The 16,675-nt window shown below is 41.5% G+C and overlaps 1 protein-coding gene across 3 annotated transcripts in view; it reads right to left on the bottom strand.

Moving 5' to 3' along the window:
- LOC117359494 (dipeptidase 2-like) overlaps nt 1-16,675 on the bottom strand; it is a 43,369-nt gene that overhangs the window by 19,276 nt on the left and 7,418 nt on the right. For all 3 annotated transcript variants that reach the window (XM_033942381.1, XM_033942383.1, XM_033942382.1), the window contains 4 exons: nt 11,622-11,856; nt 9,494-9,620; nt 6,363-6,492; nt 906-1,047 (listed from right to left, as the gene is read on the bottom strand). In XM_033942381.1, coding sequence (XP_033798272.1) covers nt 906-1,047; nt 6,363-6,492; nt 9,494-9,620; nt 11,622-11,752 — 530 coding nt within the window. In that variant the 5' untranslated portion in view covers nt 11,753-11,856. The remainder of the gene's footprint in view (nt 1-905; nt 1,048-6,362; nt 6,493-9,493; nt 9,621-11,621; nt 11,857-16,675) is intronic.

Here is a 16,675-nt window from a genome sequence, read left to right on the forward strand (position 1 = left end):
AAGGAAGGGGGAACTGAAGGTAAAAACCTTTCTTGAATCTAGGTCGCCCTTAAAAGGACAGTTTAAGTTGCAAAAGCATCGAGAAAGAGAAATGTCTTTAACTTCACCTTAAAATTGGCAAGAGTTGATTTTTCACGTAAGTAATTTGGGATACTGTTCCAAAGAGAGGGGGTGCTAACCGAGAAAACTGTAGTCCTCATTGTGCTTATATGTTTCAAAGAGGGGATGGTAAGAAGGTTGTGAGCTGTAGATCTTAAAGTCCTAGTTTGATTATATGGGATAAGTAAGTTATTAATAAATTCTGGCTTTTAAAAGTTAGTAGAAGAGTTTTATAGGTCATCCTATATTCTATTGGTAACCAATGAGCTTTATGTAAAAGAGGGGTAACATGGTGGTATTTTTTTTTTGCAAGAGCATAGTGACTGTTCTAAACGAGCAAAGTCTTGCAATATGTGGAAGTGTAGTGACTGTTCTAAATGAGTGAGGTCTTGCAATACAGTACGTATAGTATTTTGTATTCAAGTTTTTGGGTTGTTGAATGAATCGTTTATTTCCATTATTTCCTATGGGGAAATTTGCTTTGATATATGAGTGTTTGAGATTACAAGCATGCTTCTAAAATGAATTATGCTCGCAAACCAAGGTTTTACTGTACAATGAATGCAATATGCATTATTTTTTGCAATATACTGCAATCCTTTTACTGTTATTTTTCTTTAAATCTCTATGCTCAACATACATTATCTGGAACCACCTCCTGGACAATAGGCAGCTGAATAATAACTCTAAGCCTGAAATGCACAAATTCTTAATCGTGTTCCTTTCATCAAAAGTACCTGCAGTTTGTACCTATACTTCCTTATTATTGATAGCAAAGAAAAGCAAAGCATGTTTCTGTGGTTTACCATGGAGTATTGCATGTGTGTGTTAAAGTCATATATCGAACCCCAAGATCATAGAACATCCTCAGAGCTCCCAGACTGCTGTCAATGGAATGGCCTCCTTCAATTCCAATTAAACAAGCAATTTTATTGGTCTGAGCAATACCTAGGATTGGAAACAAAACACAAAGTTGCTATCAATAGACTAATGCAGACAGAAAGCCAATGTAAAAACATTGTTCCCTTCTTCCTCCCCCCCCCCCCCCCACACACACACAATTTTCAGCTAACGGCAGGCTTTAACTGCACTGCCCACTGTTGGCACTAAACCTGGATATTCAATGCTGGGCCATTTCTGGTTACAGGCATTGAAATTCTGGTTTCATTTTTGGACGCCAACCAATAACCAGTTAAGCCAATATTCAGAGCTAACTAGCCATAAGCTGGCACATAAAAATAGGACAGCTATTTATAAGGTCCCATTTATGTGCTGATAACCTTGCCTGCCTCACTGTGTTAAAATCAAATGTACATTTGCAAATGGAAGTACCCCTGTAGCTGGTAAAGCATTTCTCTCATTAATCAGAATGTGTATCAACAATTTGCTACAGGCCAGATGTATTAAAGGGAAAGGGATTAGGACCTATATACCACCTTTTTGTAGTTTTACAACCACACGTGGTTTACATACAGGTACTTCAAGCCTTTTCCCCATCTATCCCGGTGGGCTCACAATCTATCTAATGTACCTGGGGCAGTGGAATATTAAGTGACTTGCCCAGATTCACAAGGACCAGCACAGGGCATTAAAGGATTTTTTTCCATTTCTAGGATAATTTTATATCAGGACCTCCATGTTTAAAGTTCAAAAAAGTGCCTATTTTATAAGGGCAACAAAACTATGCAACTTTATAAAGTAGATTTTTAGGGGGCCAAGATGGCTGCCTGGTCAGAGGCTCGCAGACATTGCTCCTGTTTATCTGGGTTTTTGGACAGGTTTGCAGGGTCAACTATGGTGAAATGCAAGGGCAAGCTGCAGATGTACCCATCTGCTGGCCCACTGGTGCCAAACCTGATCCAACGGGCATTCGAGGGCTTTGTTGCTTCGATTGCTTCTCTGGGCCGTGACTGGGAGCTGAGCAAAGGAGACTATTATCCTACAATGTTCAAGACCATGCTGATCCCTGGCTCGGTTGAGACTTCTCCCAGAACCGGCTTTACATGTGTTTCTAAGCTGTGAGGGAATGCCAGCCATTTATGCCAAAAGTGCTATTTAGCAGGCCCATTAGATGGGACAGCAGGAGCTAGCTAGTCCCAACAAAGAACATTGAGATTCATGTTGCAGATAGGGCAGAAGAGCATGTGGATGAGTACACTGCAATGATGAACGGAGCAGTCTTAGTCTTATGGGAGGTATAATTTCCACCATGGTCACTGATATGAGAGAGGTACTTGCTGCAATCAGTTTATTGGAGAAAACTATGATGAATACATTGGACAAAATTTTGAATGGTTCTGACTCTCTCCAATGCAGGTTCAACTCCAAGATGAGATGGTGAAAAAACAGAGGCAGAGTTGTAATAGTGAATTGATGATTTTAAAACTATCTAAACTGCCTTGTTGAAAGACAATCCCCCTCTTTTATTAAGTTGTGCTGACAAGCCGCCCATTCTATTCCTATGGGCGGCTCGGTAGCACAGCTGGATAAAAGAGGGAAATGTTAATAACTCAAAAGAAGTTAGAAGCTCTGGAAAATTATGAGAGACTTAAATGTAAGTCTATTGAATTTTCCAAAGTCCCTCTTGGTTTCTCCTTTGGAGATGTTTTAAAAAAAATAACATTTAAATGAAGTCTTGAAAATACTTATAGGGTTCCTTTTACTAAGCTGCGCTAGAGGTTTTAGCGCATGCACTAGAAGCTAACGCCTCCATTGAGCTGGCGTTAGTTTTTCTGCGTAGCGCGGGAGGCAGCGCGAGCTAATCTGCAGCACGCACTAAAAACACTACCGCAGCTTAGTAAAAGGAGCCCATAGACTTTATGCCACCTATTGTTAGAATATATTATATTGGAAACTTTGATCAGGCCTTAACAATGAAGGGTAGGAATAAGACTGAAACTTAGCAGCATTTTTATCTTCTTGAATTCTTGGAGAGTTCTGGAGAGGTTGTCACCAAATCTATGTACCTTAATTGCCACATTTGCCTTGGAACAGGATTGTACGAGCATCTGGATCCTATGTTTATACGAGGGCCATTTTTAAAATAAAAATCATTTTGTTGTTAACTCATGAAAATTTATTGTTTCCAAATTTATTTACAGCTTCATATACCGACCAACAAACAAAATACATCTTTTCAATATAATCCCCATTGACATCCAAACATTTTTGAGACTGGGAGACGACCTTGTCAATCCCCTCATTGAAAAAGTTTCCCTCCTGTTCCTTGAACCAGCTGTTGACAGTTTTGTGGATGTCATCATCGGTCTGCATGCGTTTTCCGCCCAAGAATTTTTTTAATTTTGTGAAAAGATGAAAGTTCAATGGCACAAAGTCAAGGCTGTATGGAGGATGGGCCAGTAATTCTCACCGAAATTTCTGCAACACTTCTGCTGTGTTTCGAGCAACATGAGGATGCCCGTTTGTGTTCTGATGTCAGCATTCTTGGTACCCACCTTGTACAAATCTTCTTGTAGTGAAGACAATCAGTGACAATTTCATAAACAACAGAATGAAAACATAAGAAAAAGCCGCATAAAGCACATCAATTGTGGATCTCCTGTTCTGTTGAATGTATGCATCAATTGAGGTTTCCAATTCTTCATTGATGACAGACAGGCATTTGGATCTTGCTTCATTGTGCACATTTGTTCTCCCTTCATTAAACAACTGATACCATTTCCATACATTTGCCTCATTCATTAAACTTTTACTATACGCTTCAATTAGCTGTCGATGAATTTCTGCTGGGTGAATGTTATTTGCACAAAAAAATGAATCACCAAACGCACTTCACAATTGGAGGGATTGATGATAGACATGGTTAATGAAATACCTCTGCAAAATTACGTCTGATACACTGAAACATGCCCCTGATAGGCAGGGTTAGACAAGTCTAGACATGATCCTGACAATGTTCCAGTCCAAAGTGCCTACTTAGGTTGTTAATATATATATAGAATTTTTACTTTAAGGATCTGACATTTCTGAGACAAAAAATTCATGTATTTCCTGACCTCTCCAGGGCTACACTATTGAGGAGGAAAGCCTTTTTGGATCTTATACCTCCAGTCTTAGTTCAGAGAGGGCTATATTTCCTTCACTTTCCTTGTAAATGTGTGTAAAGTTAGGGGGTAAAAATGTTATATTCTTTGATTCAGTTCTAGGGAACATCTAATTCCAGTAATAGCATCCTCTATGGAACATCTAATTCCAGTAATAGCATCCTCTCCTATTCTGAGTATGGCTTCTAATGAATGGATAAATCTTATATAAAAAGTTCATGTGACCCTTAGGCCTCTGAAAGAAAATTCCCTTTGTATATTGCTCAATTATAGGATAGTTTATCCTAGCCATCCGCTTTCCTATGTTGCCCCACCTTGATTTTGATTTATTAGAGTTGTTTATGCAAATATTCCTGGGGGGGTTCTTTTTTATTATTGTGTGACGGGGTATATATCCCATCCCAGGAGTATAAGAGTCAGGAGTCTCCTCATCCACTTGCAGATCAGACCCTAGGAAAAGGGATATGACTGGGGGGAATTGCAGTCCTGCGAGGGGAGGTTCTAGTCAGTGTGGAAAGATTGGAGGGTGGTGGCAGGACACAAATATCCCCTATCCTTTTAGATGACGATCCTTGGTCAGGGTTACTATTGATAAAAGAAATCCCAGAAGGAGACTAATTTGCATCTGAAGGAACTAAATTGCTAATGTGCTTGCCACAGAGATAAAAGGACTCTGAAGCTATGTAAGAGACCTTCAGGACTGGGAAAAGACACAGAAAGGGGAGGGGAAGAATCCCTTCTTTCAAGACTCTAAGGCAGGGGTGCCCATTAGGTCGATCTCGATCGACCGGTAGATCGCCAAGGCAAAGTGAGTCGATAGACTCACTTTGCCTTGGCAATCTACCGGGCCGATCAGCCTTCCTCTCCCCGAAGTCAATTCTGCCGTCAGAGAAGAAGTTCGGGCCAGCCAATCGCTGCCTGGCTGGGCCGGAACTTCCTTTCCGATGGCAGAATTGACGTCGGGGAGAGGAATGCTGGTCGGGCCGACATAGGGAAGCAGGGAGAGCTTGGGGCAGTGGCAGCGACTTTGGGGCCTGTTACCCGATGGCAGCGGTGGCAGCGGCGGTTTGGGGGCCTGTTCCACGATGGTGGTAGCAGTGGCTTGGTGGAGGGCAGGGAGAAAGAAAGAAAGGGGGCGGGCAGGGAGCCAGAAGGAAAGAAGTGAAACAGAAAAAAAGAAAGGGTGCATGAAGAGAGAAAAAAGAAAGGGAGGCAGGGAGAAAGAAAGGGCAGAGAGAGAGGAAGAAAAAGTTGAGGGAGAGAATGAGGTCTGGAGTAGAGGACGCATACAGGCTGAAAGAATTGGATGCACAGTCAGAAGACTCATGAAATCACCAGACAACAAAGGTAGGAAAAATGATTTTATTTTAAATTTAGTGATCAAAATGTGTCTGAATTTATATCTGCTGTCTATATTTTGCACTATGGACCCCCTTTCATTAAACCACAATAGCGGTTTTTAGTGCAGGGAGCCTATGTGCGCTGAGAGCAGCGCTGGGCATTCAGCACAGCTCCCTGCGCTAAAAACTGCTATTGTGGTTTAGTAAAAAGGGAAGTGCATAGAGTCATCTGCCTTGACCTCTTTGAAAAAACCCCGGAATAGGAATGATAACTAACATTTTCTCAGCGTACAGTGTGCTTTGTGGGTTGTTGTTTTTTTTTATTTTATTGTTGGTAGATCATTTTGACTTGGTCATTTTAAAAGTAGCTCGCAAGCCCAAAAAGTGTGGGCACCCCTGCTCTAAGGGGTCTTGGATTGAACTGAAATTCGCTCACCCTAAAGAAAAGGGGAGACCTTATTCAATACTCCCTTGAAGAAAAGAGATTGGAGAAACTGGGATTCAAGGGCAACCTTCAGGAAAAGGAATGCTAACATAAGCCTAACTCCCAGTAAGCCTACAAGATAGTCTGGATCAAAGAAGGATGATCAATCTTACTACTATAGTAGACCCTTCTAGCCAAGGAGTAGGCAGAGGGTGCATCTCTGAAGCGGCAGCCTATTCGGACTCAGATGATAAAGATTCTCAGAGCTAGCCAGAGATTCCATGTACTAGGAGGGGATGTTTGAAGAGAAACTGGAGATGCAGAAAACAAAAAACAATTTTTGTAGCTGAATGCTGTAAAATTTACAGTCAACCTTCATCAGTATTTACATTAGTATCATTTTTATGTTCTCAATGTGAAAGGATAATGTACCACCTTCAGATGATGTAACAAGCTGGAATTCTTCATATGCTTCACACATGCGTTTGATAAGATCAATTTGCTCCAGCGTCAGACGGACAGCATCTTTGTTTTGAGCACTACACATGATGTATGCTGACCAAAACTGGAAAGAAAAATATTATTGTTTCTAATAAAGAACACTGTATTTTTATATAACTGCTATCACAAATAAAAATTATGGCATATCTTGCATTCCATTGACTTTGCCAGATTATTCTTGAAAATTACCTTAGGAAAATTAGCCAAACTCATTTATATTTACTATCTTATATATCAACAATATATTTTATGCATAGATTTCCAGAGATAAGATATTCAAATACTTTTAAAAATGCAAAACTATTCATTTAGAATTCTATAAGATAGCTCGTTACACACGTAAATGACTAATGTACACAAATGGCATCATAAAATATTGGCCAGCGTAAAAAGTATGCATGTTGTTTGCATGGAGCAGTGTAAGTACATGTGTGGATTATAGAATGCTATCATTTTATACAGTAGGTGTGGACATTTACACCAGAGATAGAGCTCGTATAAATGACCATTTCTTAAGTAAAAGCACACTTTTGGCCACATGCTACTATTTCATCAAGAAAAGTATGCCTTCCTTTATAAAAGAAGCTTGAACTAGGTGTATTTTTGCCTCCATAAACTAGGCATCTGGTTATAAAATTACCCTCTTAGCTCTAAACCCCACCCTCAGGAATGCCTTCCTCAGTCTACAGCCAGTAAAAGTGCATGCTGAAATTCACTACAAGTATACCTTTGCCCATTTTTATAAGAGCCTGTGTTTGGTGATAAATTCACTGTTTTACCTACAAAAAGGCTTTGAAAATGGCCTTCTCTATGTTTTCAACAATATCCTGTCTCATATTTAACAAGCTGTGTTCTCTCTTAAGGTGGCAGTCAATGTGTGCCATGGAATGGCTGCCATGTTAATAGCTAATGTGGCATGCTAACCACTAATGCATACTAACTACTGCTGAATAGACATAGTTAATTTAACTGTATTATCTACACTATAGTTAATGCTCATTAAAGAATCTTCCCTTATGTTAACTGAATAGGAAATGTATGAGAGTGCCTCAACAATTAATGTAGAGGTTTTTGGCAGTCATTTTATATTCATTTTTGTGATTACATCATGGTAATTAGGGTGTAAGTACAGCTTAATAAATAGGATGCTTTATGTTGAAAAAGATTTTCAAATCAGTGGATTCTTTTTTGGGCATATTCACTAGAATTAGCAAAGTACCGTATTTTCACGCATATAACGCGTGCGTTATACACGATTTTATAAACCGAGCATAACCATGCGCGTTATATGCGTGAGCGCGTTTTACAAATTTTTTTTTTCATTGCTGGTTCCCCCCCCCCCCGACGTCCGATTCAGCCCTGTAAGCCTGATGCCCCAAACCAAAGGACCGCTGGCCCCCCACCCTGAAGGACTGCTCGCACCCCTCCCTGACGTCCGATTCATCCCCCAGCCCCCCCTCGCACCATTTGCGGTGGAGAAGCAGCCTACCGTGGGTTCGCTATGCCAGTGAGCCCTGCTGCTTCCTCTGCCGGCGGTCCCGCCCCCCTTCTCTGAGCCCTGGGCTGCTTCCTCTGCCATAGTCCCGCCCCTTCTCTGACGTCAGGCTGCTTCTCCACCGCAAACAGTGCGGGGGGGGGGCTGGGAGATGAATCGGATGTTGGGGGGGTGCGAGCGATCCTTCAGGGTGGGGGGCCAGCGATCCTTCGGGGTGGGGCATCAGGCTTTCAGGGTGGGGACAGGATTTCAAGGGGGGACAGGCAGACCTTTAAGGGGGGACAGGACTTCAAGGGGGGACAGGCAGACCTTTAAGGGGGAACAGGACTTCAAGGGGGGACAGGCAGACCTTTAAGGGATGACAGGACTTCAAGGGGGGCAGAAGGAGGTTTTAATTCAATGAGCAGCATGCGCGGTATACGCGTGTGGGCGCTATATATTAATTTATTTACATAAATTTATTTTTCCCGCGCGCTATACCCGTGTGCGCGTTTTACACGGGTGCGCATTATACGCATGAAAATACGGTAGACGCCATCAGTTCACCATGTTTTTTCACAAATGCAACTAGAATAGATTGATCACCCGAAAAAGAAGCAATTGTAAAATTAGGGACTCATTGTCAGTCTGCTGAATCCAAAACAACAAAATTTTATATGGGTGCTTATTTTAGAACACCAGTGACTTAAATGTGCATAATCAACCCCTAGATGTTTATACTACATGAACATCTAAGGAGGAAAGTTATCAACGTAGACTACTATTATGAAGTGTTATATTATGGTAAACCCCCATTATTAGTAACTAAGGGGTCATTTTACTAAGGCACACTAACCAATTTAGCGCACGCTAAATGCTAAGGCGCCCATAGAATATAATGGGTGCCTTAGCATTTAGCGTGTGCTAATCTTTAGTGCACGCTAAATCAGTTAGCATGCCTTAGTAAAAGGAGCCCTGAGTCTCAATGCATAAAATGGGGCCTATGTTAAATTAGCACTTGTTAGTGGTAAAATAACACATCTCGATTATACAAAGTCAGGATGTACATATCTAAAACTGAAGAATATGCAGAAAGAAAGGGGGCATGGTCTGGGCAAAATTTTGGTTAGGACTAGGGTAGGCCTAAAATATAAAATGCGTCTTCACATTTCAGAGAAAAGGAATGTCTGTGTCCTAACGGATCGACACACCTGTTATCTAGAACGTCTAGGTTTCAGAAAAGTGCTCCCGTCAAGCGGCACTCCAAATGAAAAGCACATTACTATAATTTTTTTCCTCACTGCTTCTAACAATACTGCAACCAAGATATCTTCTCCAGAAGTATTCCTCTGTCCAAGATTACCTTTCAGCTATTCAATTATAAAATGTACATACCTGAGCACCATAACAGAAGGGTGGAAGGCCACAGATGGGGGCAACAAGGCGGAGCCAGATCCACAGGGAAGCAGGGTCATTGAATAAAGTTGCTTCCCTATGAATATGACCTTACTTCATTGCTCCAACTGTGGCCTTCCAGACTTCCATTGTGTTGCAGATCCTTGTGCTGCTGTTCTCCCTCTGGTTTACATACCTGAGCACCAACATGACCTTCCTTAAGTTTCTCTATGTTTGTTTTGGTCGTAGTCAAATTCCTTAAGTTAACTTTACTCAGCCTGGTTTGATATGATATCCTCAGCTGTAGTGGCAGGTCATTGTGGCTACAAACAGTAACAAAAATGGTTCAACTGTTGGTCACTTCTGTTGATGTTCCTCAACCAAACTCAAATGAAAAATAAATTTTCCTATATTACAGTATTTTACCTTGCAAATGTTCACCAATGGTTTAAAAGCATGTCATACACATTCACTCTAATGCTTTTGAAACATAAGTTGTATACTTGTCAGCCATTTGAGAAAAAGTTAGGAAAAGGACCAATAGCTAACATGGAATTCTACATTTTTACCCCACAACGGTTTACATACTGAAACAATGGATCCCCTCTGTAGAACAACTTGGAATGTCATTTGGAATTTAAAGAGAAAAGATTGTCCCTATCTTCTAAGTTAAATTTTTGTGTTCAATAATAGTTTTAATGCATAACAGTTAATGTGGAGCTTCAAAAATCAGTCAACATACCACATTAACAACATACATTAAGGTCCTGATTCTATTTTTTAAAATGCCTACAGTTAGGTGCTTAAATTGGCACACCTAGCCCAATCTAAGTGCCTAATTTATACCCCCCTCCCCCCGCCTTTTTTTTTAAAAAACTGCCAAGAGATTTATATTGTCATCCAACACGATAAATGCTGGTGCTACTATAACGCTCATAGGAACTTCTCATAGCGCACAACATTCAGCATGCTGGCCAGTGCATGGTTTTGTAAAAGGGGGGGTTAATTTTTTAATTGGTTCAATTGGCGCTGTTAATTGATCAGCACCAGCGCTGTTGATTGAACAGTACCTTTAAAAAACTATTTTAAAACTATTTTCAAAATTAATTTGCTGGTAGGTGCATGTTTATTTGTGCTATACCCTTGGATTTTGGGTTTTTATGACTGTGAGGGTGTGTTTAGGAAATTACCATTTTCCTCTATTAACACTCCTTTATAGTCACAGAGCCACCTTAAAAGGCGAGCCACAAAGCAAGGAAGAGATGACTCAGCAGGAGCTGCCACAGGGAGGGTGTGGTCAAGGCAGGCAGAATAAAAACCCTAAGCACAGATCAGTCAGGAAGGCCTAGAGGATATAGGAAAAATCTCTACTGTAGAAGTGTAAGCTGTAGAGGCTCTACTCAGGCCAAGTTTATCTTTGAACCCTGCTAAAACTGTATCTTTGGAACTAAGGGGCGAAACTCTGACCCAAATGTTGCTGAATATTAGAAGACAGTATTTTAATTCTGGAACTCTAGTGCAGAGCAAGCTGTATATGCTGTCTTTTGAGAGCCAGACTTGTGCATGTAGTGGCCTTGCCAGAGCAGACCATGGGAGAGAATGCAATATTTAAAAAAACCCAGCTTCTGTGCTTATTTTCTCCTGACCTGTGAAGAGAACAGGTCACCCCTTCCTTGCACATAAATAAACTGATTTTTGTTTCACCTTTAAAACCTCTGTGTGAAAAGTGCTATTTTAGCAGGCCCATTAGATGGGACAGCAGGAGCTAGCTAGTTCCAACAAAGAACACTGAGATTCATGTTGCAGATAGGGCAGAAGAGCGTGTGGATGAGTACACTATGACTGTGACTGTGTTTTCAAGATGCCAGGCCTCACCCTCCTCATGCTACTACAATGCCTAATACTTGGACTTTCTTAAGGTATTTTATACAGATTCACTCAATTGTGCTACCAATAATGCCCATACTTATCTTGGGTAGAAATAGTATGGTTGCCATATGGCTCCAGAAACTAAGAGGACGGATTGAGACATCTGGGTTTTACTTCCATTGAAAGCAAAGTAAAACCTGGATGTCTCGTTCCGCCCTCTTTTTTCTGGAGTCATATTGTAACCCTAAAAAGTAGGTGCACTGAAGGTGCATACCCCCAAGAAAAAAAAATACTGTCTTACATGCAGAAATGCCTTATAAAATTATTATTGTGGAGGCCACAGCGGTCTCTCTATCTCTGTACTTGATAGAGCTGTGTTTACGCTCTAGAAAATACGCTCACATAACAGAAACATTTTGTTTTGAAAATTATTATATCTAAAACCAAAAACATACCCATCAATCAAAGGGGCCTGCTCCATTAATTTCACTGCTTTCTGAATGTCATTAGAGGAAGACACAACAGCTAGAAGCAGCATCCACAGAACGAATCTCTGAGTTAAAGAGCTCTCCTTTATCCACAACATGTTAATTAGCAAAATGTTCAAGTTCCTGGCGGAAATGATGTTCCTTCTATTTTGCCTGTGGTTTGGCTATAGCATCTGGTCACAGTTTTCTGTAGTGATGTGCTCTAAATGAGGATAAAAGATTGAAATTTAAGAGCAGCAACGCAGAGAAGGATATATCACCATTTAGAACTGCATAAATAACAGTCCTAAGTTTAAATGGATATGTTACCTGTCTACGTTAGAACTTTGTGTTCAGCTGTAGATAAGCGGATGAAAACCTACTTAACTTTATGCAAATGGCAATGTCTTTCAGTATTGATTCCTAAGTGACTGATCAATTAATAGCAATAAGTCATTAAGTTGCCAGGATCCCTGAACTATCTCTTTATTCAAAGTCTGATATATCGCCAAACTATAAATCACTGAGATTTGGCTGTTCCATAAACAACCCCCCCACCTTGATATTTAAACACCACAGTCTGTGCTGACTTTACAGCATTTACATTTAAATCAGGACATTCAGCACTGTGCTGACCCAGATACCATGCTTAATATCCAGGTACAAGATGGTTATTGGAAGTCCTTACAGGGTCTGAGGTCAAGAACATACAGGACTAGTAAGGGTCCTTCAAGAGTCCTTACAGGTTCCCATAAGACCCTAGAAGGGGTGAAAATACGGTGACGGGTCAAAAGCGTGCGAGGACAAAGGCGCGCCGACAACCCAGCACAGACAACTGAGCGCAGGGCTTGATCGCGCTGAAGAAAACTCGTATTTTAAAGGGTTCTGACGGGGGTGTGGAGGAGAACCCCCCACTCTACATAATAGGGATCACGCTGCTTCACGCTGCCATGTTGGGGGGTGTGGGGGGTGTAACCCCCCACATTATACTGAAAACTTAACTTTTTCCCTAAAAAACATGGAAAAAGTTAAATTTCCAGTATAATGAGAGGGGTTACAACCCCCCAAACCACCCACGCCAGCGCGATCTCTATTAAGTAAAGTGGGGGGGTTCCCACCAACACCCCCGTCAGACCCCTTTAATATACGGTTTTTCTTTGGCGCGATTAAGTCCTGCGCTCAGTTGTCTGCGCTCGGTTGTCTGCGCGCGCTTTTGACTATGAACCAAAAATGCAGACCTCCCCCCCTTTTGAACTGAATCACCCTTCTCAGGTCCCAAATCCTCCTTCTTCCTTATTATAATACTCCAAGCCCCCTACAACATGCAGGATAGCCTCCATCCCCCACCTACCTGGATTCCCTGGTGGTCTAGCGGGAGTGATAGGGCAAAAGTGAAGCCTACTCATTTCTACCCCTAGTGGCTGCTTATCCAAAATGGCTACCACGACCTATGCTTCCTCTAAGCAGAGTGCATGAACAATTGATCATACATTCTAGGAGTTTTGCTCACAGATTTTACATGGTCGCTCACAAAAATACTTTCAAATCTGTTTTTTAGAACTAGTTGTTCACATGAAAATAAATTTTAGAACTTGTCACACAAATGAAAAAAAAATGTGCATGCACCCAGCCAATCCTTAGAGGGAGTATTGGCTGTGACCTCTGGCTAAGCTATTTGATTTATTTATCGGCATACCTATATGATCTATATTTTCTGAGTAGAAAGTAGGTTGTACCAAATATTCATATTTGAGTTGACCTTGAATAGTGTTCCGAATTCATTACTCATATTCAGCCAAATAGTGATTTTAATTCAAATATGAATAATTCAGAGCTCTGCTGTGCTAAATCCTACTGAAATAAACCCTTGATCTCTGATTTCACATTGTTTTTTTTTATTATTTGTTATGTCACAGCTCCATGCCCATTATTTGTATTTGTATTCAGGCAAATATATTTTTCATGATTTGTATTTGACTGAATAGATATGCTATTTCATTCATCTCTAGTAGAAAGACAATACAGTGTTCTCTAAGAATGCATGGTAGAATACTGTTAAGGACATTTTCAAAACTCTAAGATGTCCAAAAAAACAGCATAAATCGGCACTTGGACATCCTAATTGTCGGGATGTCCAAGTGTTGATTTTCAAAACTGTCTTTCTGAATGTCATACAAAGCATCCTAACCACTGTGTATCCAAAACTAAAGGGGGCATGTTGGAGGGGTGTTCTGGGTTGGATTTGGGCAAGCTTAGACTTGGACATCTTGCAGTAATTATCGAACATTTCCCAAGTCATCCTGGACAAGCTTAGACGTTCTAAGCTAGACCTGTTTTAAAAGCGTCTAAGTGCCAAAAAGGTACCCAAACTGACCAGAGGACCACTGGAGAGATTAGGTTATATCCTCTCCCCCCCCCCCCCCCCCCCCACACACACACACATACTTCCCCTGTGGTCATTGACACCCTCCCACAATCCCAAAATCTGAATGAAACAATACATACCTGTCTCTAGAATAGCAGCACCTGATATGGGAAAGCTCAATAGAGCAGTTCACAGGTGAGTGGGCTAGAGGGCCATAGAAAAGAGGATCTAGGCCCATAAGCCACTCTAACTACTACATGCATTGTAAATCTGTTCCTTGCCATTTTACAATCATTTTAGCTTAATTTACATTATTCTAGACTATTTATATTTTGTTCGCCTTTCTTTAGTTTTTTTCCCCCTTCCCCTCTCTTTCTTTTTATATATATCATATTTCTGCCCATTTCCATCCTGTATCGGTAAGTCAATGTTTGTCAGTGCATCTGATCGTTTGAAGCCTTGTTTGCTATTTATCTTATTATGCCCTGTTTTTATATATTATGTAAAACTGCTTTGAATTTTAAATAAACCTGAAATCTGAAAGTGTGAGCCCATGAAAACCCTACTATACTGCCTTATAAGTGCCACCTGCATCTATAAGGGCTATTAGAGCAGTAGAATGTGGATATATTAGGGTTTGGGGGAGTTTACAAGGGTTCAACATACATTAGAACGGGGTTATGGAGAGATGTACTTCTGGCACTCTTTATGTGAAGTTCACAGCAGTGCCCTCTAAGGTATCCCACTGCTCCATTGGTATGTCTATATGACTAGTCCATTACAATGCTGGCCCCTCCCATGTCCAAATGGTCTGGATTTGGATGTTTTGTAAGTGAATGGTTTTGTGATTGAAAATGCCAAATAAAGTTGGACATTCTAAGGATTGGACATCCTGGTGACCAAGATGTCTATGCAGGTGATTTTCCCCAAAAAAAAAAAATTTATTTATTTTTTTTAAATATCTTGCAGTGTTGCCAGTTTCGAAAATGGCCTTTTGTCCATCTCCAACTTTGGACATATTGCAGGAAACGTCCAAAGTCAAACTTAGACATCCTGTCAAAATGGCCCTCTTTGTGTCTCATTAAGTAGTACAAATAAATTGCTGCAGTTAAGAGATGGAGCTCTTTCAGTGTTTAGAAAGATCTGAGCTTCATTAGATTTGTTATGTAAATAGGTTGATATCTAGAGGATTGAATTTTGATCTTTGTTTAAAGGGACTATGGATTTTAGCTATTAGACCCAGGGCTTTTGGTGCTGGTGCTGGTGCTGGTGCTGGGAGAGGGGGGTTACTATGTTATATTGCATTTGTATTTTGTTTTTTTGGTACCTTTTATAAAAATAGTAAGTTTAAACTAAAATAAATGGCTGGGTCAATATTTAAAACTTCTGAGTCAATGTTTGTTTTAAACATTGGTCATGGCATTTAAATTATTTGTGGATATTTAGTATTGTTCTAACTTTATCTGGACAACAATCTGAACACTGTTAACTCCAGTTAACTCACTGCTCCACCCTCACACTGTTCTGGCACTTCCCACTATGGAGGTTTTTTATCTCTGTCATCAGAACTCTCCAGAAGATTCTCTCTGATACAAAAACTTTCCTTTACAGAGAAAAGCAATTTAATACCTCCTGTAGTAAAGCGACAGTGGCGCTTCTTAGTTCTTCTGGCCCTGTAAGGTTAAGGGCCACTATACTGTACCACTCCTCAAACATCAGGCTGAGAGGCAGGCCTCTCACATTCCTGTCACAATCACTTCACATTGACACAAATTTAGAGTCTTAGGGCCTGTTTCTGTATAAGTCACCCGGTCTCAGCAGCCGCCTAAGCTGCTTTGAGAATCGCACACGGGTGTTCTATACAGAATCGCATCTGTACTAATGGATAGATGCCTAACCCCTCTCCCCCCCCCCCCCCATTCTCTAACTGGCATCCATGTCATAGGCGCCATTTAGAGAATCCCATGGGAGTGGATTTAAGGATCCGGCCAATTGGAGTCTTAGGCCACATGCAGTGCATCCCAGAATGCACTGGAAAAGTGGCCTAAGACTGCGGTTGACCCAGGTGCCTAAGGTCCCCCCTATGGGAGGGGCCTTAGGCACCTGGGCCAATCAGGGCCTTAGGCCCCCCTCAGTGAATCCCAGGATGCACCAGGAAGGGGAAGGCCCACCATTCTGAAGAGGTGGGCCTGCCAGCCAGAGGGAGTAGGCATCCCTCCAGCCAACCTTGCTGATAAAGGTACAAGGGGGTTTGGGTGGGTATTGAGGGCTAAGGGGTCAGGGTTTTGGGGGGTGGGGTTTTGGGGGGTCATGTGTTTGGGGGTGCTGGCAGGAGGGAGTGGACATCCCTCCTGCCTGGGATGTTGGGGAGGAGTGCTGGCAGGAGGGAGAGAGCATCCCTCCTGCAAGGGATTTTTGGGGGGCTTGCGACAGGAGGGATTGGGCATCCCTACTACCAGGGGTTATTTAGAGGGTTCCGGCAAGAGGGAATGGGCATATCTTCTGCCACAGACAGTGGGTGTGTGGGGGGTGGGTTTGGGGGTTGCAGCGGAAGGAGTTGGCATCCCTTTTGCCGGCCGATTTGCAGTTGGGTTTGGAGGTTCCCAACCTCGGCCACTCAGCTGATTGCGGCAGGAAGACTTCCTTGCCGCGATCAGTATAGCAGTTGCATCTATTT

This window comes from Geotrypetes seraphini, chromosome 4, assembly GCF_902459505.1.
Source record: "Geotrypetes seraphini chromosome 4, aGeoSer1.1, whole genome shotgun sequence".
NCBI classification, from domain to species: Eukaryota; Metazoa; Chordata; class Amphibia; order Gymnophiona; family Dermophiidae; genus Geotrypetes; species Geotrypetes seraphini.